The sequence below is a fragment of the Lepus europaeus genome, chromosome 14 (assembly GCF_033115175.1).
Source record: "Lepus europaeus isolate LE1 chromosome 14, mLepTim1.pri, whole genome shotgun sequence".
Lineage (NCBI taxonomy): Eukaryota > Metazoa > Chordata > Mammalia > Lagomorpha > Leporidae > Lepus > Lepus europaeus.
In genome coordinates, this window is record NC_084840.1 from 93,587,207 (window position 1) to 93,609,866 (window position 22,660).

Below are 22,660 nucleotides of genomic sequence, written 5' to 3' on the forward strand. Positions count from 1 at the left end.
ATTATCTCCAAGTGATAAAATTTTGGGTGATTGTAAGTTTATGGATATTTTCTGTCTCGCTCCAATTTTCTAAAATAATTTGGGGTGAGTATTTTGCCTGGTGGTTAATTCACTGTCTAGAATGTCTGTAGCCCACATCCAAGTGCTTGAGTTTGATTCTTGGCTCTGGGTCCTGATTCCAACTTCTCATTAATACAGATCCTCGCAAGCAATGGTGATGGCTCAAGTAGCTGGGTCCATGCCACCCATGTGGGAGACCTAGATGGAGTTCCCAGCTCTCAGCTTTGGCTTGGCCCAGTCCCAGCCATTGGAAACATCTGGGGAGTAAATCAGAATGTAGGATCTTTCTCTCTTTCTCTCCCCCTCTATCTCTCCAACAAATGATATAAACAATTGCAGGCTAACTTTATAACTAGGAAAAAGCAAAAACATTTAAACTTATATTCTTTAGCAGCAATGATGGCTTATTTCATTAATTTATTTATTCACTTGTGAAGAAGAGAGAGAGGGAGAAAGAGAGAGAGAGAGAGAGCAAACTTCCATCTGCTGATCCGCTCTCTGAATTCCCACAACAGTTGGGGGTAGGCCAGGCTGAAGTCAGGAGCTGGGACTTCAATCCAGGTCTCCGATGTGAGTGACAGGGACCCAGTTACTTGAGCCATCACTGCTACCTCTCAGGAACCACATTAGCAGGAAGCTGGAGTCAAGAGCTGGAGCCTGGAATCAAACTCATGCACTCAGATGTGGGACTTGCATCTCCCCCGGTTACCTTTACTGCTAGACCAAAAGCCCACTCCTCAAAAATAAAAATAAATATTCATAAATCCCTTTAATTGGGGGCTGCCTTATTAATTCTAATGAGATAAAGTTTAGTGAGATAATTTTTTAACGATAAACTGATGCTTCTTGCTTTGGGTTGCAACAAAATCAACACAGGTGCGAGGAGCTGCAACTCTGATTCAGCACCACCAGAGGGAGCGAGAGAGACCTCGGCCACCAGTGAGCCTCAGGAGAGCACCGCTCTCTTTGGTAGAAGTCTTGCATGCAAGTGGCCACTGCTGATTCTTCTCTTTGCTGGTTAATATTCTTGCGTGACGAGACGGCATTACTAAATGGAACAGCATCTCAGTGCGAGTTACATAATTACACACTCACACAGACATACACAGGTCTTCAGGAAAAAGCTCACGGAAAAATACTATGCATGAATTTCAAAAATTTTCTACACCAAAATAGACTTGCTTCTTAATTCCATTTTTCCACAAATTTTTGAAGTGCCTGCATACGTATGTGTATGTGTAACTGAACTAACAGTACCCTTAATCCTATGTGTATTTTGATGGTAAAAACTACATCTTCTCATATTCTAGAAAAAAAATAATAAAACTGGAAGTTTACTTTTTTGAGTGGGAACAACAGGAAGAGAGTCTAAATGAAGGGCTAGTGGGCACAGCTGAGCACCACATATAAAACATGGAGATTAGGTCTAAGTTCATACTCTGAACGTTGAGAGCCACATGCCTTTCTCCTCCTGCAGGCACAGGCCCGTCTTCTCCAGGCAGGGGTCTGGACGTGAACCTGACCCGGAAGACCTGATGATGTGCCCAACTGGGGAGGAAGCCGACTGTGGACAGAGAGGCCAACCCCCGGTTCCCGGGACGTGGTCAGGAAAGACGTACCTCTTCTCTAACCAGGAGAGCGGAGCACTGCAGTGGGACCCCCATCATCTTGTGTGGATTCCACGTCACAGAGTTGGCCCTAAAAGAGACAAATCCCATCAGTGGGTGGTACCCATGGCAGGCTCCATGCATGGCATTCAACTGACACAGCAGAGTAGACACTCAAGTGTGCTGAGAAGGTGAGTGGGTGAGAGCCCATGTCCCCATGAGCCGCTCCCAATCTCTGCTTCTAGGTGGTCTCGGAGCCCCTTGGAGAGACCAGGATCACTCATCCAGGGTCCACCTTAGGCCAGTGTGGGCAGATCAATGGGCAGGCAGAAGGAGTGTGTTGTGTGGCCCACTGTTGCTGCTTTTTTTTTTTTTCCTTTAAATATTGTTTATTTATTTGAAAGGCAGAATTACAGACATGGGGGTGGGAGGAGAGAGAGAGAGAGAGAGAATGAATCATCCATTTGCTAGTTCACTCCCCAGATGACCACAACAGCCAGGGTGGAGCCAGGCTGAAGCCAGGAGCCAGGAGCTTCTTCCGGGTCTCCCACATGGGGGCAGAGACCCAAGCACTTGGCCATCTTCTGCTGCTTTCCCAGGTGCACTAGCAGGGAGCTGGATCAGAGCTGGAGCAGCGGGACGCACACTGGCACTCACATACCTTGGCTCTGTGCTCAGCCTTGTCTCCCTTTGCTTTCCTCTACCCAAATTCATCACTCTGGGTTATATTTTTGTTTCCAGAATGTTCTAGCCTCCTGCTCCGGGGTCTCGTAATACTGTTTCCTCTTCCCGCAATGCCACCTTTGCTTCTCTTGATTGGGCACCACTGATTCTTCAAGGCCCCAGACCTCTCACTGTCCCTGCAGCCCCGCACAACTTCCCTCCCCTTCTCCCCCACCCACCCACTGCGCTGCTGCCACACCCTCGCCTCCTTTTCTGGTTCCTGGGGAAAGCAACCAACCAACGACCCCCACGGTGGATCCCATGGGTCACTTATCACATTCACTGGGCAAAATGATCATTGCCTGTGTCTTCTGAGAGACTGAGGGACCCTTGAAGGCAGGGTTCGTGATGTGACTCAAGTAGAAGGAGCAAACCAACCAAAGGCAGGAAAGCTGCAGAGCGGCCCAGGGCAGCTGCCCCTGCTCGGCTCGAACCATGGGCCGGGCTCACCCTGCTCTGACAGCTGAGATGTGACAGCCTTGGGGAGAACTGAGAAGCCGGGAAAGGGGCCATTCATCCACGTGACGCATGGGGATGCCAGCCAGCCAGCCAGCACACACTTAGCGGCCTGGGGATCTTATCTGAGCCACCGAGCAGCTCAGCGCGTCCTCCTGTCACTCCATGGTTCTGACAAGGGCTGTCGGCATGTTTAGGACTGGGATGGGGCAAATGGGAGGAAAGGCAGCCTCGCAGTCAGGTCTCTACCCCTGGACTAAACAACTTCACGGATGCTAACAGAATGGTGCTGTTGGAAAGAACAGAACTGTGCTTCTGAGAGACATCTCAGCCCCCCGCAGAGACCCTGGAGAACAGCCGTGGGTAACAGGGGTCAAGGGTTAGGGGCTCAGGAGCCAGGATCACGTGGGTTTACATCCAGGTTCCACCATTTCCTGGCTGTGTGACCTTGATCAAGTCTCTTAGCCTCTCTGTGTACTGATGTTCTCAGCTGATAAAGGAGAATAGCAGTAAATAGTTTGGGTAAAGTGCTTATAACTGTGCCTAACACACATGAGCATTAATTAAATTTGGTTTGGGGCTGGCGCTGTGGTATGGCGAGCTGGGCCTTCGCCTACACCGCTGGTATCCCATGTGGACACTGGTTCGAGTCCAGCTGCTCCTCTTCTGATTCAGCTCTCTGCTGGTGGCCTGGGAAGGCAATGGAAGATGGCCCAAGTACTTGGGCCCCTGCACCAATGTGGGAGACCCAGAGGAAGTTCCTGGCTCCTGGATTCAGATTGGCCCAGCTCTGGCTGTTATAGTCACTTGTGGAGTGAACCAGCAGGCGGAAGACATCTCTCTGTGTCTCCCTCTCTCTGTCAGTAACTCTAGCTCTCAAATAAATAAATAAATCTTAAAAATAAATAAATAAGTTTGGATCTTGCTGTTGATTTCATTTATACATGCCTTGTGCCTTTGGGTACCTACATGCTGCCATTCTCCTCCTCCTCCTCCTCCTCCTCTTCTTCTTCTTCTTCTTCTTCTTCTTCTTCTTCTTCTTCTTCTTCTTCTTCTTCTATTTACTTATTTATTTGAAAGGCAGAGTTAGAGAGAGGCAGAAGCAGAGAGAGAGAGGCCTTCCATCTGCTGGTTCATCCCCAAATGGCCACAGTGGCCAGAGCTGTGCTGAACTGAAGCCACGAGCACAGAGCTTCTTCTGGTCTCCCAAGCAGGTGCAGGGGCCCAAGGACTTGGGCCACCTTTCACTGCTTTCCCAGGCCACAGCAGAGAGCTGGATCAGAAGTGGAGCAGTTGGGACTTGAACCGGTGCCCATATGGGATGTTGGCACTGCAGACGGCAGCTTTTGCTATGTCATAGTGCCAGCCCCTGCCATTCTGTTCTATTCTGTAGGATTCTACACAGTTCCATAGCTGTCCATCTGTGTGGCTTCATCCTCATCTTTCCCTCTCCTCATTCCTCCTCAGCTGTTCCATTTCCCCATCTTGGGGCCATCTGGTCCCTCTCTTCCGCCTCCCATGGCTCCGACTCACTCTGGCCCTGCTCACTCCTGCACCTGGACCTGTGTCCTCTCAGGCTGCCACTCTCGGGCTCCCCTCTCCTCTCGAATCCACTGTTGTTTCCAAACACAGGTGACAGAACATCATGGCTCTGCTCAGACTCTGCCATGGCTCCTGTGTGGTTTTTGTCCCCCAGCCTGTAACAGAGGCTCATAGCCTTGAAGCCCAGCTCAGGGGTCTGTGTTCCGCGACACGTTGGACAGGACTCCTGCACCTGCCGGTCTCTGAGACACAGCCACCAGCCCGTCTCATTCTCTAGCCAAGCTCATCTCCTCTTTCTTCAAGCAGCCACACCCCTCCAAACTTTGTGGCTCTGCAGCTCAGCCTGAACATGCTTTTCCACTTCCACCCTTTGTCTGATGATGCTAAGAGCCAATGCTGATCCCTGGGAGGAATAACTCTGCTTAGCACGGCTCGTCCATTCCTCCAGGCTCTGGTTAGCTCGCTGCTCCCTCACTTGGGTCTTTCCTTCCTCTGCCTTGAATCGGAGCCCATTGTTCATGGTCAGTCTTCCTCATTCATTTTAGGCTTCTTGAGAATTGGCTCAAAACCACATTAATCTTGTGCCTGGTGCTGTAGCTCGCACGGGTGGGTGGGCAACCGGAAATGTGTCAGAATCTTTAGCCAGGGCTTCAAGCATCAGAATGGAGCACAGCAAGGGATCCTTAGGGTGGGCAGCAAGGGGGAGGCGCTGAAGGAAAACCAACTCACAGGGCTCAGAGACCAGCAAAGAGACTTCAAAATTCATGGAAAATGGAATTAAAAGAGAGGTTTCTTATAGTGCAAAAATTTATGAAAACCAAGCCTACACATGGTCTTCAAAAAGGCCATGGGGGGGGGCGGAGCCAAGATGGCGGATAGTGAGGACGTGTGCCTTAGTTTGGGAAAATAAACTTTCATAAAAGCGGAATTACTGTAGCATCAGGAAAAAAACTCAAGAAAAAAACTGCAGAGGAATCGCTTCCGGATCTTGTGGAGGAAACACAGAGGACTTACAGGGAACCCACCGCGTGGAAAACCAACCGAGACAAGCCGAGCGGCAGCGGCGGGAGAGGAGGCAGAGCCACAGAATCTCGCCAGCGCGGGAACGGAGGAGGGTAAGAAAGACAAAAGACCTGAGAAGTCCGAGACATTGGGGGGAGGGGGAACAGAGGCCTCTCCCTTCACTCACCAAGCAAAACAAAGAGCACCGCGATTTTACATATGTAAAGCTCAGCCAAACTCAGTATCTTTAGCGAAACTGGAGAACACATTGAGGGCTGCATAAACTCTTTGTGTGATCCCAGGGGTAAATCAAACGAATACTCACAGAGGCTAGATTTCAACTACCCTCAACTCCACTCCCAACTGAGTCAAAAAAAAAAAAAAAAGAGAGAGAGAGAGAGAGAGAGAGCGTCCCAGCAAGGAGCAAATAATCTGGGAGAGTCGCTCTTTACACAGCCTTAAACCTCAAGAAACAAGCATAGCTCTCTGGCCATACCCATCACAGCCCCTAAGGCTCCAACAAAACAGACAGCTCACTTAGAGGCATAGTATAACGAGAGAAAAAAAAACAAAAACAAAAACAAAAACACCACAAATTATCTCTAACTTGCCAAGCGGGAACGGAGGAGGGTAAGAAAGACAAAAGACCTGAGAAGTCCGAGACATTGGGGGGAGGGGGAACAGAGGCCTCTCCCTTCACTCACCAAGCAAAACAAAGAGCACCGCGATTTTACATATGTAAAGCTCAGCCAAACTCAGTATCTTTAGCGAAACTGGAGAACACATTGAGGGCTGCATAAACGCTGTGTATGGTCCCAGGGGTAGATCAAACGAATACTCACAGAGGCTAGATTTCAACTACCCTCAACCCCACTCCCAACTAAGTCAAAACAAAAAAAAAAAAAAAAAGAGAGAGAGAGAGAGAGCGTCCCAGCAAGGAGCAAATAATCTGGGAGAGTCGCTCTTTACACAGCCTTAAACCTCAAGAAACAAGCATAGCCCTCTGACCACACCCATCACAGCCCCTAAGGCTCAACAAAACAGACAGCTCACTTAGAGGCATAGTATAACGAGAGAAAAAAAAACAAAAACAAAAACACCACAAATTATCTCTAACATGCCAAGCAAGAAACATAGAAGCGGAGCTACCAAGAACAAGGAAGGCACTATGACGCCCCCAAGTGAACAAGACATGACAATGCAAGATTATGAAGATGAAGAGATAGAGCAAATGCAAGAAGCAGATTTCAAAAAATTCACAAGAACATTAAGAAGTTCTCAAAAACAAATTCTTGAACTACAGAAATCCTTAATGGACAAGATAGAAAATCTCTCCCGTGAAAATGAAATATTAAGGAGGAATCAAAATGAAATGAAACAACTAGTGGAACAGGAAATTGCGATAGTGAAAAAAAACCTCAATGAAATGAAGAACTCAATAGATCAAATGGCAAACACATTAGAGAGCCTTAAAAACAGAATGGATGAAGCAGAGGAGAGAATATCGGAATTAGAAGACAGAGAACAGGAAAGGAAACAGTCAAATCAAAGAAAAGAAGAAGAAATCAGAAATCTAAAAAATACTGTCAGGAATCTACAGGATACTATTAAAAAACCCAACATTCGGGTTCTAGGAGTTCCTGAAGGCATGGAAAGGGAGAAAGGATTAGAAGGCCTTTTTAGTGAGATACTAGCAGAAAATTTCCCAAGTTTGGAGAAGGACAGAGACATCCTAGTACAGGAAGCTCAGAGAACCCCTAATAAACATGATCAAAAGAGATCCTCACCACGACACGTCGTAATCAAACTCACCACAGTGAAACACAAAGAAAAGATCCTAAAATGTGCAAGAGAGAAACGCCAGATTACTCTCAGAGGATCTCCAATTAGACTTACAGCTGATTTCTCATCAGAAACCCTACAAGCCAGGAGAGAATGGCGAGATATAGCCCAGGTACTAAGAGAGAAAAACTGCCAGCCCAGAATATTATATCCTGCAAAGCTCTCATTTGTGAATGAAGGTGAAATTAAGACCTTTCACAGCAAACAGAAATTGAAAGAATTTGTCGCCACTCGTCCAGCCCTGCAAAAGATGCTTAAAGACGTGTTACATACAGAAACACAGAAACACGGTCACCAATATGAAAGAAGGTAAAGGAAGGAAACCTCAGAGCAAAAGATCACAGGAATCTCAAACCAGATATTAGAAAATATCTTTGGCAAATGGCAGGGCAAAGTTACTCCTTCTCAATAGTCACATTGAATGTTAATGGCTTGAATTGTCCAGTTAAAAGACACCGATTGGCTGATTGGATTAAGGAACAAAACCCATCCTTTTGCTGCTTACAAGAAACCCATCTATCCAACAATGATCCATACAAGCTGAGAGTGAAAGGCTGGAAAAAGATATACCACGCCAACAGAAATGAAAAGAGAGCGGGCGTAGCCATCTTAATATCGGACAACATAAACTTTACTACAAAAACTGTTAGGAGAGACAAAGAGGGGCACTATATAATGATTAAGGGATCCATTCAACGAGAAGATATAACGATTATCAACGTATATGCACCTAATTACAGGGCACCAGCTTATTTAAAAGACTTGTTAAGGGACTTAAAGGGAGACTTACACCCCAATACAATAGTACTGGGGGACTTCAATACTCCAGTCTCAGAGATAGACAGATCAACAGGACAGAAGATCAACAAGGAGACAGTAGATTTAAATGACACTATAGCCCAAATGGATCTAACAGACATCTACAGAACATTTCATCCTACATCTAAGGACTTTACATTCTTCTCAGCAGTACATGGAACCTTCTCTAGGATTGACCACATACTAGGCCATAAAGCAAGTCTCAGCAAATTCAAAAGAATTAGAATCATACCATGCAGCTTCTCAGACCACAAAGGAATGAAATTGGAAATTGGCAACTCAGGAATCCCTAGAGCACGTGTAAACACATGGAGATTGAACAATATGCTCCTGAATGAACAATGGGTCATAGAAGAAATTAAAAGAGAAATCAAAAATTTTCTGGAAGTAAATGAGGATAACAGCACAACATACCAAAACCTATGGGATACAACAAAAGCAGTGTTAAGAGGAAAGTTTATATCAATAGGTGCCTACATCAAGAAATTGGAAAGGCACCAAATAGATGAGCTTTCAAGTCATCTCAAGGATCTAGAAAATCTGCAGCAAACCAAACCCAAACCCAGTAGGAGAAGAGAAATAATTAAAATCAGAGAAGAAATCAACAGGATTGAATCCAAAAAAAACATTACAAAAAATCAGCCAAACGAGGAGCTGGTTTTTTGAAAAAATTAACAAAATTGACACCCCATTGGCCCAACTAACTAAAAAAAGAAGAGAAAAGACCCAAATCAATAGGATCAGAGATGAAATGGGAAACGTAACAACAGACACCACAGAAATAAAAAGAATCATCAGAAATTACTACAAGGACTTGTATGCCAGCAAACAGGGAAATCTATCAGAAATGGACAGATTCTTGGACACATACAACCTCCCTAAATTGAGCCAGGAAGACATAGAAAACCTAAACAGACCAATAACTGACACAGAAATTGAAACAGTAATAAAGGCCCTCCCAACAAAGAAAAGCCCAGGACCAGATGGATTCACTGCTGAGTTCTACCAGACATTTAGAGAAGAACTAACTCCAATTCTTCTCAAACTATTCAGAGCAATCGAAAAAGAGGGAATCCTCCCAAATTCCTTCTATGAAGCCACCATCACCTTAATTCCTAAGCCAGAAAGAGACGCAACATTGAAAGAGAATTACAGACCAATATCCCTGATGAACATAGATGCAAAAATACTCAATAAAATTCTGGCCAATAGAATGCAACAACACATCAGAAAGATCATCCACCCAGACCAAGTGGGATTCATCCCCGGTATGCAGGGATGGTTCAACATTCGCAAAACAATCAACGTAATACACTACATTAACAGACTACAGAAGAAAAACCATATGATTCTCTCAATAGACGCAGAGAAAGCATTTGATAAAATACAACACCCTTTCATGATGAAAACTCTAAGCAAACTGGGTATGGAAGGAACATTCCTTAATACAATCAAAGCAATATATGAAAAACCCACGGCCAACATCCTATTGAATGGGGAAAAGTTGGAAGCATTTCCACTGAAATCTGGTACCAGACAGGGATGCCCTCTCTCACCACTGCTATTCAATATAGTTCTGGAAGTTTTGGCCAGAGCTATTAGGCAAGAAAAAGAAATTAAAGGGATACAAATCGGGAAGGAAGAACTCAAACTATCCCTCTTTGCAGATGATATGATTCTTTATTTAGGGGACCCAAAGAACTCTACTAAGAGACTGCTGGAACTCATCGAAGAGTTTGGCAAAGTAGCAGGATATAAAATCAATCCACAAAAATCAACAGCCTTTGTATACACAGGCAATGCCACGGCTGAGGAAGAACTTCTAAAATCAATCCCATTCACAATAGCTACAAAAACAATCAAATACCTTGGAATAAACTTAACCAAAGACGTTAAAGATCTCTACGATGAAAACTACAAAACCTTAAAGAAAGAAATAGAAGAGGATACCAAAAAATGGAGAAATCTTCCATGCTCATGGATTGGAAGAATCAATATCATCAAAATGTCTATCCTCCCAAAAGCAATTTATACATTCAATGCAATACCCATCAAGATCCCGAAGACCTTCTTCTCAGATATAGAAAAAATGATGCTGAAATTCATATGGAGACACAGAAGACCTCGAATAGCCAAAGCAATCCTGTACAACAAAAACAAAGCCGGAGGAATCACAATACCTGATTTTAGGACATACTACAGGGCAGTTGTTATCAAAACAGCATGGTACTGGTACAGAAACAGATGGATAGACCAATGGAACAGAATAGAAACACCAGAAATCAATCCAAACACCTACAGCCAACTTATATTTGACCAAAGATCCAAATCTAATCCCTGGAATAAGGACAGTCTATTCAATAAATGGTGCTGGGAAAATTGGATTTCCACATGCAGAAGCTTGAAGCAAGACCCATACCTTTCACCTTACACAAAAATTCACTCAACATGGATTAAAGACTTAAATCTACAACCCGAAACCATCAAATTATTAGAGAGCATTGGAGAAACCCTGCAAGATATAGGCACAGGCAAAGACTTCCTGGAAAATACTCCAACAGCACAGGCAGTCAAAACCAAAATTAACATTTGGGATTGCATCAAATTGAGAAGTTTCTGTACTTCAAAAGAAACAGTCAGGAAAGTGAAGAGGCAACCAACAGAATGGGAAAAAATATTCGCAAACTATACTACAGATAAAGGATTGATAACCAGAATCTACAAAGAAATCAAGAAAATCCACAACAACAAAACAAACAACCCACTTAAGAAATGGGCCAAGGACCTCAATAGACATTTTTCGAAAGAGGAAACCCAAATGGCCAACAGACACATGAAAAAATGTTCAAGATCACTAGCAATCAGAGAAATGCAAATCAAAACCACAATGAGGTTCCATCTCACCCCGGTGAGAATAGCTCACATTCAGAAATCTACCAACAACAGATGCTGGAGAGGATGTGGAGAAAAAGGGACACTAACCCACTGTTGGTGGGAATGCAAACTGGTTAAGCCACTATGGAAGTCTGTCTGGAGATTCCTCAGAAACCTGAACATAACCCTACCATACAACCCAGCCATCCCACTCCTTGGAATTTACCCAAAGGAATTTAATTTGACAAATAAAAAAGCCATCTGCACATTAATGTTTATTGCAGCACAATTCACAATAGCTAAGACCTGGAACCAACCCAAATGCCCATCAACAGTAGACTGGATAAAGAAATTATGGGACATGTACTCCATAGAATACTATACAGCAGTAAGAAACAACGAAACCCAGTCATTTGCAACAAGATGGAGCAATCTGGAAAACATCATGCTGAGTGAATTAAGCCAGTCCCAAAGAGAAAAATATCATTTGTTTTCCCTGATCGATGACAACTGAGCGCCAAAGAGGAAACCTGTTAAGTGAAATGGACACTATAAGCAACAATGAACTGATCAGCTCCTGTCCTGACTTTAGATGTACAATGTAATACTTTATCCTTTTTAGTATTTGTTGTTGTTGTTGTTGTTCTAGTACTATTGGTTGAACTCAGTAATTAACACACAATTATTCTCAGGTGTTTAAATTTTAACTGAAAAGTGATCCCTGTTAAATCTAAGAGTGGAAAAAGAGAGGGAGGAGATGAACAATTTGGAACATGCTCAATCGGACTGGCCGCAAATGGTGGAGTTAGAAATGTGCAGGGGATTCCAACACAATTCCATCAAGATGGCATGTACCAATGCCATCGCACTAGTCCAAGTGATCAATTTCAGCTCACAATTGATAGCTCTGATAGGTCTAAGAGTCAAAGAGATCACACAAACAAGACAAGTATCTGCTAATACTAACTGATAGAATCAAAAAGGGAGAGAAAGATCCAACATGGGAAGTGGGATACACAGCAGACTCATAGGATGGCAGATGTCCTAAACAACACTCCGGCCTCAGAATCAGCCCTCAAGGCATTCAGATCTGGCTGAAGAGCCCATGAGAGTATAGCAGGCATGGAAAGCCAAGATATCATGGGAAAAAAAAAAAAAAAAGACCTAAATGAATGATCTCTGTGAGTGAGATCCCAGTGGAAAGAACGGGGCCATCAAAGAAGGAGATACCCTTCTCCGAAGGGAGGAGAGAACCTCCACTTTGACTATGACCCTATCTGAATAAGACCAAAGTCAGCGAACTCTAAAGGCTTCCATAGCCCTGGCAACTCATGACTAGAGCCTAGGGAGATTACTGACGCCATGAACAGGAGTGTCAAATTGTTAAGTCAGCAATAGGAGTCACTGTGTACTTACACCCCATGCGGGATCTGTCCCTAATGTGTCGTCTAAAGCCAAGTGATGCTATGACTGGTACTGAAACAGTATTTTTATACTTTGCGTTTCTGTGTGGGCGCAGACTGATGAGGTCTTTGCTAATTATATACTGAAGTGATCTTCTGTATATAAAGAGAATTGGAAATGAAAAAAAAAAAACAACCTGGTGTTAAAATGGAAATGGCATAGAAAATTAATTATTTTGAAAAAAAAATTATGTAGGATCTCTGTCTTTAATGTGCTGTACATTGCTATTTAATGCTATAATTAGTAATCCAATGGTAGTTTTTTCACTCGATGTTGCTATATGGGCAAAATGTTGAAACCTTTACCTAATATATACTAAATTGATCTTCTGTATACAAAGAGAATTGAAAATGAATCTTTACATGAATGGAAGGGGAAAGGGAGCGGGAGGGGGGAGGGTTGCGGGCGGGAGGGAAGTTATGGGAGGGGGGAAGCCATTGTAACCCACAAGCTATACTTTGGAAATTTATATTCATTAAATAAAAGTTTAATAAAAAAAAAAAAAGGCCATGGGAAATACATGTATGAAAATTATGCATGGATTTCACATGTTTTAAAGAGGGAATTTTTGGGGGTTGGTGCTGTGGCATAGCAGGTTAAACAGTCTTCTGCAACACTGGAAACCCATATGGGCGCCGGATTGAATCCAGGCTGCTCCACTTTCCATCCAGCTGCCTGCTAATGTGCCTGGGAAAGCAGCAGAGGACGGCCCAAGTGTATGGGCCCCTACACCCATGTGGGCAACCTGGAAGAAGCTCCTGGCTCCTGGCTTTGGCCTAGCCTAGCCCTGGCCATTGCAGCCCTTTGGGGAGTGAACCAGCAGATGGTGATCTCTCTCTCCCCTCTGCCCCTTTCTGTTCTTTCCCTTTCTTTCTCTCTCTGTAACTCTGCCTTTCCAATAAAAAAATCTTTTAAAAAGAAGAGTGAATTTTGAAAAATTATTTATTTTTATTAACTTAAAAGGCAGAGATATGAGAGGAAGAGACTACAGAGAGACAGAGAAAGAGATAGAGAGAGAAAGAGCGAGAGAGAGAAAGAGCGAGAGAGAGAGAGCTCTTCCAAACACTGGTTCATTCCCTAGATGCCTACAAGAGCCGGGCCTGGGCCAGGCTAAAGCCAAGAACCAGGAACTCAATCCAGTCTCCCACAAGGGTGACAGGGACCCAAGCCCTTGAGCCATTGCCTGCTGCCTGCCAGGGTGCGCATTAGGGAGCTGGAAGTAGAGGCAGGACCCAAACCCTGGCACTCTTATGTGGATGTGGGTGTCCCGATTACTGCACCAATTTCTTTTGGCACCAAAATGCAAACATTTTTATTTTTTTAAATATTTATTTTATTTACTTGAAAGACAGAGTTGGGCCAGTACTGTGGCATAGCGTGTAAAGCCGCCATTTGCAGTGCCAGCATCCCATATAGGTGCCAGTTTGAGTCCTGGCTGCTCCACTTCTGATCCAGCTCTCTGCTAATATGGCCTAGGAAAGCAGTAGAAGCACCTTGCACCCATGTGGGAGACCCGGAAGAAGCTCCTGGGTCCTGGCTTCAGATTGGCCCTGCTCCAGCCTTTGCGGCCATTTGGGGAGGGAACCAGTGGATGGAAGCTCGCTCGTTCTCTCTCTCTGTGTAACTCTGCCTTTCAAATAAATAAATAAATAAATCTGAAAGAAAGAAAAAAGAAAGAGAGAGAGAACGGAAGGAAGGAAGGAAGGAAGGAAGGAAGGAAAGAAGGAAGGAAGGAAGGAAGGAAGGGAGGGAGGAAGGAGCTTTCTGGGCCAGAAGCTTCTTCCAGGTCTCCCACGTGGGTACAGGGGTCCAAGCACTTGAGCCATCTTCTACTGCTTTCCCAGGCATCAGCATGGAGCTGGATCAGAAGTAGAGCAGCTAGGACCTGAACTGGCGCCCATATGGGATGCCAATGCTGCAGGCTGGGGGTTTAACCCACTGTGCTATAGCAATGACCTTGCAAATATATTTTAATTCCATTTTTCATACACTTTTGGAAGTCCTCTTGTACTTGGGGTACCTGAGCTCTTGTCATTCATTCCGTCTCAGCTCTACAACTTCTAGAATGACAGTGCCAGGGGGAAGAGGGTTGTTTTCTGAGCATTTGGTTGGTTCTCAAAGGGGGTGTCAGGCAGGGCTCCAGGTACTGGTGACATTTCATTGTGCGAATGGCATCTGGGGCTCCCCTGTGATCCCCAAGGACCCTCTGGATGTGGGGACTAGAATTGACCATGGATGTCTCCCCCGTTTAGAGTGGGCCCTACGTTTGCACTTGTGATGCTTGGAGAGATGTGATCCCCCAACACGAGGCACATTTCCTCCCTGAACTTGCAGCTCTGCACACCATGCCCCAACGGTTTGCACCAGTTCTGTCATCTTAGTCCCTGAAGCACGTATCTTGCGGATGCGATCAGGGTGTGGCTCTGGGTTTCTGCTCAAAGTGGAACACTGGCAGCCCCTCATTGTTAAGGCTTCATATTGGGAACACTCCAGGGAGTCGATTTAGTTATATTTGACGGCCTGTGACAGGAAGAGAGGGTTCTGGGGCCCCCGATGAATGTTCCGAGCCTTGCTCTCAAATTACAGTCCTGAGGACAAAAGCGTGTGGGTGTTTATTTTTCTGTGGCTCGGAGTAGGTAATTTTGTGAGCTTTCAAGAGGAAGGTGCCCCACGGTGTTCAGCCCTGGAGCTGGGAGGTGGAATCAAAGGTAGAAATAATAGATGCTGTCTTTCTGGGCCAATCGGAAAGAAATGCAAAAGGAACAGAAGGTGCTACCGACAGGCCCCCTCTCTGGAAGCACATGTGAGTGGTTCTTGTTGGGATCATCACCCTGGCACCTTCCACAGTGGCCTCTTTCTGCTCATCGTCTCTCCCTGTTGGTTTGCTGCCCTTTTCTTTAGCCTCTGGTTTCACCCAGATCTTTGTGATGGAGGGGATGAGGCCTGGGAGAGTCCGCAAAGAATGGGAGCAGAGGCCTAGAACTGGCTGACCTGGGACAGAGACACGTCTGCTCTCATCTCCAGGCCTAAGTGGGGACGTGGACTCAGAGCATGGGAACCGGTGGTGCCACATCCCAGCTGTTCCCAGGTCAGCCCTCGACCTGGCTGGCAGGCAGAGGAGCAGCCACCCTCTGACATGGGCCTTGGCTGGTCCACTCTCACTCTTCCCCAGACTTCTTCTCATGAATTCAGCAGGGTGCCCTTGGCTCCACCCCAGTCACCGAACCCCTCTCTCGCTACACTTGTGGGTGCTCTGTGTGTGAGCAGGCCTGGGTATCTCTCAGCCTGGATGCTCTGTGTGACCAACGCTGGCAGATGCTCCTGAGCCACACTGTGGACCAGACATCGTGCCAGGTTGTTAAGGGGCACAGCCTGTGTGAAGCTTTGCCTGGGCAGCATCTGGCTGCCTGGCAGGGGCACAGTGGGCATTTGGCAGCCTCTGTTGGATTTGGGCCTCCTCACTTGCCTGGAGGGTCACAGCTCGCAAGCGGAGTTGACCTGCTGCGCTGTGATGGGAGCACTGGCCTCCCTTTGCATGTGGTGCAGAACCAGAGCCTGAGGTTGTGTTTAGCATTCTGTGTTTTTTTTTTTTTCCCCCTTTGGACCTGAATATGGTTTATGCTAATCAAATTTACCTCCTTTGTGTCTGCAACTGTCTACTGCTCAGGGCCTACATAAGGCTGTGTTGTAGCCTCAGTCTGAGATACGGCACAGAAAGGTGGCTATGGGAAGGAACGCAGGAGATGATATTAACGACGTTCAATGAACTGGTCTTATGAAACCCGAAACCCAAGCCTTCAACATTGATCTGTTTCAAAACGCGTATTTGCTTTGCACAATTATTAACTTTTTTTTTAGTGTATAGTATCCTTTTAACAAACTTGAAGACTATAGCTTTTCTTGCTAGAAAAGTGTACATGGACTACAGGGTCTATACAGGTTTGGTGGTTGGTAAAAATATCCCAGGAATGCACCCCAAGTAGGAATCTCTGTTGTTTGAGTGACATTTGGCCTGGATCCCTAAGGGAGCATTTGCGGACTGTGTGTTCACGGTCTCTCCTGTGGGGAGCCGCACAAGACAGAGCACACACGCACTGAACAGAGTGGGTGCACCTGCGTTCCAAGAGCTCATGGAGGTTGACTGTCATTTATTTTTCATAGTTAGCTTCCAGCCCTTCACATGATTGACAGCAACAATGCACGTACCTTTCCACGCCACTCAGTTTCCACTTGTGTTTCCGGGACATCAGTAATCCCCCGCCCCAGGCTGCCTGGAAGAGATCAAGGAAGGAAAATGGTAGCTGCTTTCCCTGCCACGTATTTCTGTCCCACGGGGACAAACAAAAGTTTTGTGGAAAATTGAATTATAAGATCAAGTTATGTTGGCACAAAAAATTTTGGAATCCATGCATAATTTTTCCCAATATACACTTTTTCATGAACTTAAAAATGTTTATTTATTTGAGAGTTATAGAGGCATTCAGAGACAGGGAGACAGAAGGCTCTTCACTGGTCCACTCCCCAGATGCCCACAATGGTGAGGTGGAGGAGGAGGGCAGGAACCAGGAGCCAGGAACTCCATCCACATGGGCAGCAGGGGCCATCACTGGTGTCTACCAGAGTGTGCGTCAGCAAGAAACTGCATCAGAAGCAGGGCTGGGACTCTATCCAGGCATCGTGATAGGGGATGGGGGTGTCCTAACTGACATCTAACTCCTGGCCCAAACGTCCGCCCCAACAGTTTCCATGAACTTTTTGAGGACTCTGCATGGATTTCCAACTTCTTTTGCGCCAATAAGCTTACCATTTAATTCCAATTCCCATGAACTTTCTGAAGCTCCCTCATAGTTTGGTGTCTTCCAGACTAATGAGCATCTCACCAGTGAAAATGATCCCTTTGGCCACCTTCTCTGGGCACTAGACCTTCAGAGTTAAAATCAGGGTCCACTCCTAGGTCTCAAACTCCATCCCACATTTGCATGGTTGTCAGAAGCCAAACGGGGGCCCCTTTGCTCAGGCTGCTGGAGATAGAGAAAGCTCCTCCCCCAACTCATTACCACCACCATTGGTCCTAGTGACGTTCAAGTTCTCCAAATGAGAACACAGTGGCCAAGGCTTTGAAGCTGGGGACCCGTTAAACAGGTGTACACAGCTTCAGGCTTCTTCCAGTGTGAACTGTGTGCTCACTTCTCTGCAATTTTTATAAAAGCTTAAATATCAGCGTTTTAAAACTAAGATGCTAAAGGTTAAAAAATAGGGAGACAAACTTCATTCCAAGGGCCCCAGACGAAAAATGTGCAGGGACACTTCAGTGGCCTCCTGCTGAGGGCTACTTACGTCCACGTGCATCCAGATCTTGTACTTCTTGCAAATGTCAGCCACAGCTAGGAGGGGGTCGAACGCTCCGTACACGGTGGTGCCCGCCGTGGCGCTCACCAGGAAAGGAACGAATCCCTACAGGAACGAGAAGGCCCCAAATCATGTAAACCCGGGGTTCAAGGATTCTTATAAAGCTGGCTAAAAAGACAGTGCACCCTCTCCCCCCACCACACACGTCTGCAGTTTGAGCAGCGTCACGAATCGGTTACTGAGTTCTTGCAGCCTGGAATGAAGAGTTGCTCATAGAGTCTCACTCTCCCAGCCTCCCGTCGGTCCGGACAGTGGCCTCGAGAACCCAACAGTGGTTCCGGGCAGATTTTCCCATGCCCTCTGCTCACTTTCTAGTCTACCTTCTGTCCAGGAAGAGCCTTAGGACTGGAAACAGCCCCTGGAGTGAGCAAGTAGGAGAAGGAAGAGAAGGAGCTAAGAACAATTTGTGAGTCCTGTGTGGGCACGCTCAGAGGCCAGGGTCCATGTGGGGCTGAACAAGGGGCCGGGGCTTTCATCCGTCTCAACAGCCCTGCTAGGCCATGGCTAAATGAAAGCGGATACAAAAGGCTGTGCTGGAAGGCCGAAGCATGGCACAGGTTCAGACCAAAGCAGTGGCACGGTGACTGCCGGCCCTGTTGGTTTATGGGACACGACGTTACACAGTCTATAGGTGGCAGCAAAGGTGTATGCTTGTGTTACTAGCAGCCGGTCCAGCACGAGAGCAAGGGGAATCTCTAGCTACCGCTTGCGAAGGAAAAAAAATAAATAAATAAGGGGAGCAGGCATTGGGCACAGTGGTCCCAAGAGGCTGCTTGGGACACCCGCAGCTCATGTTGGAGTTGCCTGGGTTAGAATCCTGGCTCTGCACCTGGTCCAGCTTTCTGCCAATGCGCACCCTGCAAAGCAGCAGTAGCTCAGGAAACTGGGTTCCTGCCACCTACATGGAGACCTGGATTAAGTTCCAAGCTCTGGCTCCGACCTGGTCAGTGGGTGGAAGATCTCTCCCTCTTTTTCTCCTGTTCTGCCTTTCAGATCAATAACAACAACAAAAATACTTAAAAGTTTTTTTTTTTTAATAGAAAGATGTACATGAAAATAAGTCATTACTCTGAGTTCTTAATAACAAAATCATGGTATGCTGCTGAACCAGGACCTGTCGACTATTCCTACTAAAAGTTACACAGACAATCCTAGCAACGAACTCTCTGGAGCTGGTTTTGTGGCACAGCAGGTCAAGTTGCTGCCCGAGGCGCCAGCATCCCATATGAGCGCTAGTTTGAGTTTCCGCTTCTCCTCTTCCAACCCGGTTCCCTGCTAATAAGCTTGGGAAAGCAGTGGGAGCCGGCACAAGTGCTTGGGCCCCTGGTACCTATGTGGGAGACCTGGATGGAGTTCCTGGCTTCTGGCTTCAGCCTGGCCATGCATGGGTCATTGCAGCCATTTAAGAAGTGAACCAGAGGATGGAAGATCTCTCTCTTTGTCTCTCTCTGCCTTCCAAATAAATGAATGAAAATAAAATAAAAAATAAAATAAGAACAGATCTGACTTGTGGCTCATCCGGGGACGTAAATGACTTTCCACAGCGAGCAGGCCTTTCACATTCGTGACTTCTGAAAAGGCCTGTAGGTTGCTTCTGGCAAGCTAAGATGTTTAGGGACACAGGCATAAAGCAGGCACTGGGAGGGGAAAGACAACCCGGTCCAAATAACAGACAAGGGTGACTCAGGTGTATTCTGGTGTTTTCCACTGGAGAAAGTGACCTTTCACTTGTGTGTCTGTGTAATGTCCACAGGAACAAAATGCTTTGGAAATTCTCACAATATCCCTGTATATATTTCAAATCCATAATGACTGAATCCATGAGATGGACGTTTGAATCCTTTTTTAGAAAGAAAAGCAGGGGCTGTCACTGCGGAGTTGTAGGCTAAGCTTCCACCTGCATCACTGGCATCCCATATAGGCGCCAGTTCAAGTCCCGACTGCTCCTCTTCTGATCCAGCTCCCTGCTAATGGTCTGCGAAAGCAGCAGAAGATGGCTCAGGTGCTTGGGCCCCTGCATCCACATGGGAGACCTAGAAGAAGCTCCTGGCTTCAGACAGGACCAGCTCCAGCTGTTGCTACCATTTGGGGAGTGAACCAGTGGATGGAAGACCTCTCTATGTCTCTCCCTCTCTTATGTCTGTAACTCTACCTCTCAAATAAATAAATAAAAAAAGAAAAAGAAAAGAAAATGCAAAAAAGAAAGAAGGAAATAAAGAAAGGAGAAAGAAAGTGTGTCCTCCACTATGCAGAAATGCAGGCCCTTTGCTTGTCACCCGCTGGGTGAGGCTCCCTGCAAAAACTTACCTTTTGTTTGGCTTCCAGGATTCTTCTTTCAAGATCCGAGGGGATCATTTTCCCTCTGAAAGGAGAAATAAACACAGGTTTGCTTTGTTGTTTTAACAAAGGAAGCAGCCACGTGAATGTAAAAGCCCAACCTGAAACCTCAGTTAAAACAACTGATGATAATCTCAAGCAATCCCTGGAGGCAGGTGTTTGGTGCAGTGGTAAGAGATGCCCACACTCCACATCAGAGCGTCTGGCTTTACTCCTCATTCCAGCTTCCTGCTGATGTGCACCCTGGCAGGCAGTAGGCGATGGCTCAAGTACCTGGGTCCCTGCCTCCCAGATTGAGATCCTGGCTGCAGCCTGGCCCAGCTCCTGGCATTTGGGGAGTGAATCAGTGGATGGGGGATACCCTCTTTTCTCTGTCTCTGTCTCTGCTTTTCAAATAAAAAAAATTAAATTCTTGGGTGCTTTCCTGGAAGAAATGCATTTACCTCTGTGAGTGACCCAGGCCATGACTCCCAGCACATCTGGGGGACTCCTGACCCTACGGTGTTTGCTGTTCCCTGGAGAACAGCCATGATGTCCCTCCACTCAGCACAGAGCCTGCTTAGTAAGCAGGTGAAAGAAGCCTGGCGTGGAGCAAGACATTTGGCAATGAGAGTGTGGGAAAACATCTTTATTCCACACCTGCACTCTTGCACTTAGACGAAATGCCAAGAAGAAAAATTTGAAGGAGGATATTCGAGTTAGGAAGACATCTGGGACATTCTCAGTGTAAAGCATAAAGCAAACCAGGAGCTCGCGGACCCCAAAGGTAAACAGTTGGGTACAAAGGCGTGGGAGAGAGAAGCAGCCTTGCATACCCAAAATGTTTCTTCTTTAAGATGATAACACAGGTGGTACCTTGCTTACATCATGATAATCATCAGAGAGGTTGATTTCTTCGTAGAGCTAGGTGTGTGATCTTAGTCAAGTTACCTAATTTCCCATGATGCCCAGTATCCCTGGATGAAATATGTTAACAAATGCAAAATGATTTTTAAAAGGGCTTGCTCATGGCAATCAGGCAGTAAGCACCGGCTTGAATTGTTGAGATTGTTTTAATGCGCTCTCACATTCCTACTTCAAGCCTTTGGGGGGAAAATCAGATGAAGGAGAGAGTACTTAGGTGGGCCCAGAGGCAGAGGAATCGTCTTTCAATCAAAATTAGCTCTCCTGGTATTGCTAAAATGGCTGAAGTTTTCACATCAGGCAGTGTTTGAGGTTTTCGAAGGACAAATTGAAAAATAACTTGTGGGATAGGCCACTGTTACCAGGAGTGGGTGGGGCTGCTACTGGCTAGTGCGCATGGGTGGGGTGTGGTAGTGGTGTCGCTAGCTCCATAAGGCATTTACTGCGGTCCCTGGGAGTCTGGATTTATGGCAAGCACTGGCCGCCTTCATATCCTGTAGTGCTTTCTTGCTTAAGTTTTTCCATACTGAAATAGGGATTTTGCAACCTACCTTTGGGGAACTTGTATGAGACTGGGGGGAGGGGGGGCAGAAGGGAGGATGGTATGGCTGGAAGAAAGGGTCCTTGAGAGCATGTCACCTGCTTTGTCTCTCCCCCGCCCCTCACAGCCCTTCCTCCCTTATAGCTTGATTTTCAACCTCTGGTAGTTCAGGCGGTGCCAAGATACCTGGCTCCTGTCTTGATACAGAGAAAATGTTCACATTTGGAGGAAATTCGGTCATTCTATCTGCCTTTTACGTGAGTTTCAGCATATTAAAAGTGCAACTGTAGGAAAACAGGGAAACTGCGACAAAATTCTTGGAAACTGCTTTGTAAATCTCGAATTTTACCTAGCTTGCCACAGAGAACTTTGGGAAGACTGGGTTGCCCAGCACAATTTGCTCCTTTAAACACACAGGACATTTTACTGAGTATAAGGCAGCCAGGTGTCACCAAGAAGTCACAGATTAGGGTCTATTAAATGGGAAGCTCTTGCGACCTGATTCTAGCCTAATATTATTTTTTTTACTAAAACTTTTTTTTTTTTTTTAAATTTGAAAGGCAGAGAGACAGAGAGTAACATCTCCCATCCTGGGCTAGCTCCCTCCTGAGAGGCTCACAACAACGCCAGGCCAAAGCCCAGAACCAGGAACTCTATCCAGGTCTGCCATGTGGGTGGCCGGGACCCAGCAATTCGAGCCATCACCTGCTGTCTCCCAGGGTTGCTTTAGCAGGAAGCTGGAATCAGAAATGGAGCTGGGACTTGAACCCACACAGTGTGATATGCAATGCTGGTGTCCCAAGAGACAGCTTCACCATTGCACCCAATGTGCACCCCTCCCCTTCTCATTTTCCAAATGAGGAAATGGGCTGAGAGAGGGAAGTGACTTCCAGAGATCAAAGGCTGGCAAAGGCTGGGCTGCAACCAGAAATCCCCGGTTTCCAGAGCAAACTCAGAGGAGCCCAGCATTCAGGAGCTCTATTTGGAAAAGTCAAATTCTTTCAAGATAAGATGCATCGTGTATACCTTTCTTGGGTGGGGGGTGTCCCTTAAGCTTGACAGGAAAACAGGAGGAACACAG

General features: G+C 46.1%; 1 protein-coding gene across 1 annotated transcript in view; it reads right to left on the reverse strand.

Annotated features, from left to right (window-relative positions):
• GAD2 (glutamate decarboxylase 2) overlaps window positions 1-22,660 on the reverse strand; it is an 88,273-nt gene that overhangs the window by 20,374 nt on the left and 45,239 nt on the right. The window contains exons 9-12 of the mRNA XM_062211467.1: window positions 20,106-20,160; window positions 17,727-17,843; window positions 16,596-16,660; window positions 1,680-1,758 (exon numbers count right to left, since the gene is read on the reverse strand). Coding sequence (XP_062067451.1) covers window positions 1,680-1,758; window positions 16,596-16,660; window positions 17,727-17,843; window positions 20,106-20,160 — 316 coding nt within the window. The remainder of the gene's footprint in view (window positions 1-1,679; window positions 1,759-16,595; window positions 16,661-17,726; window positions 17,844-20,105; window positions 20,161-22,660) is intronic.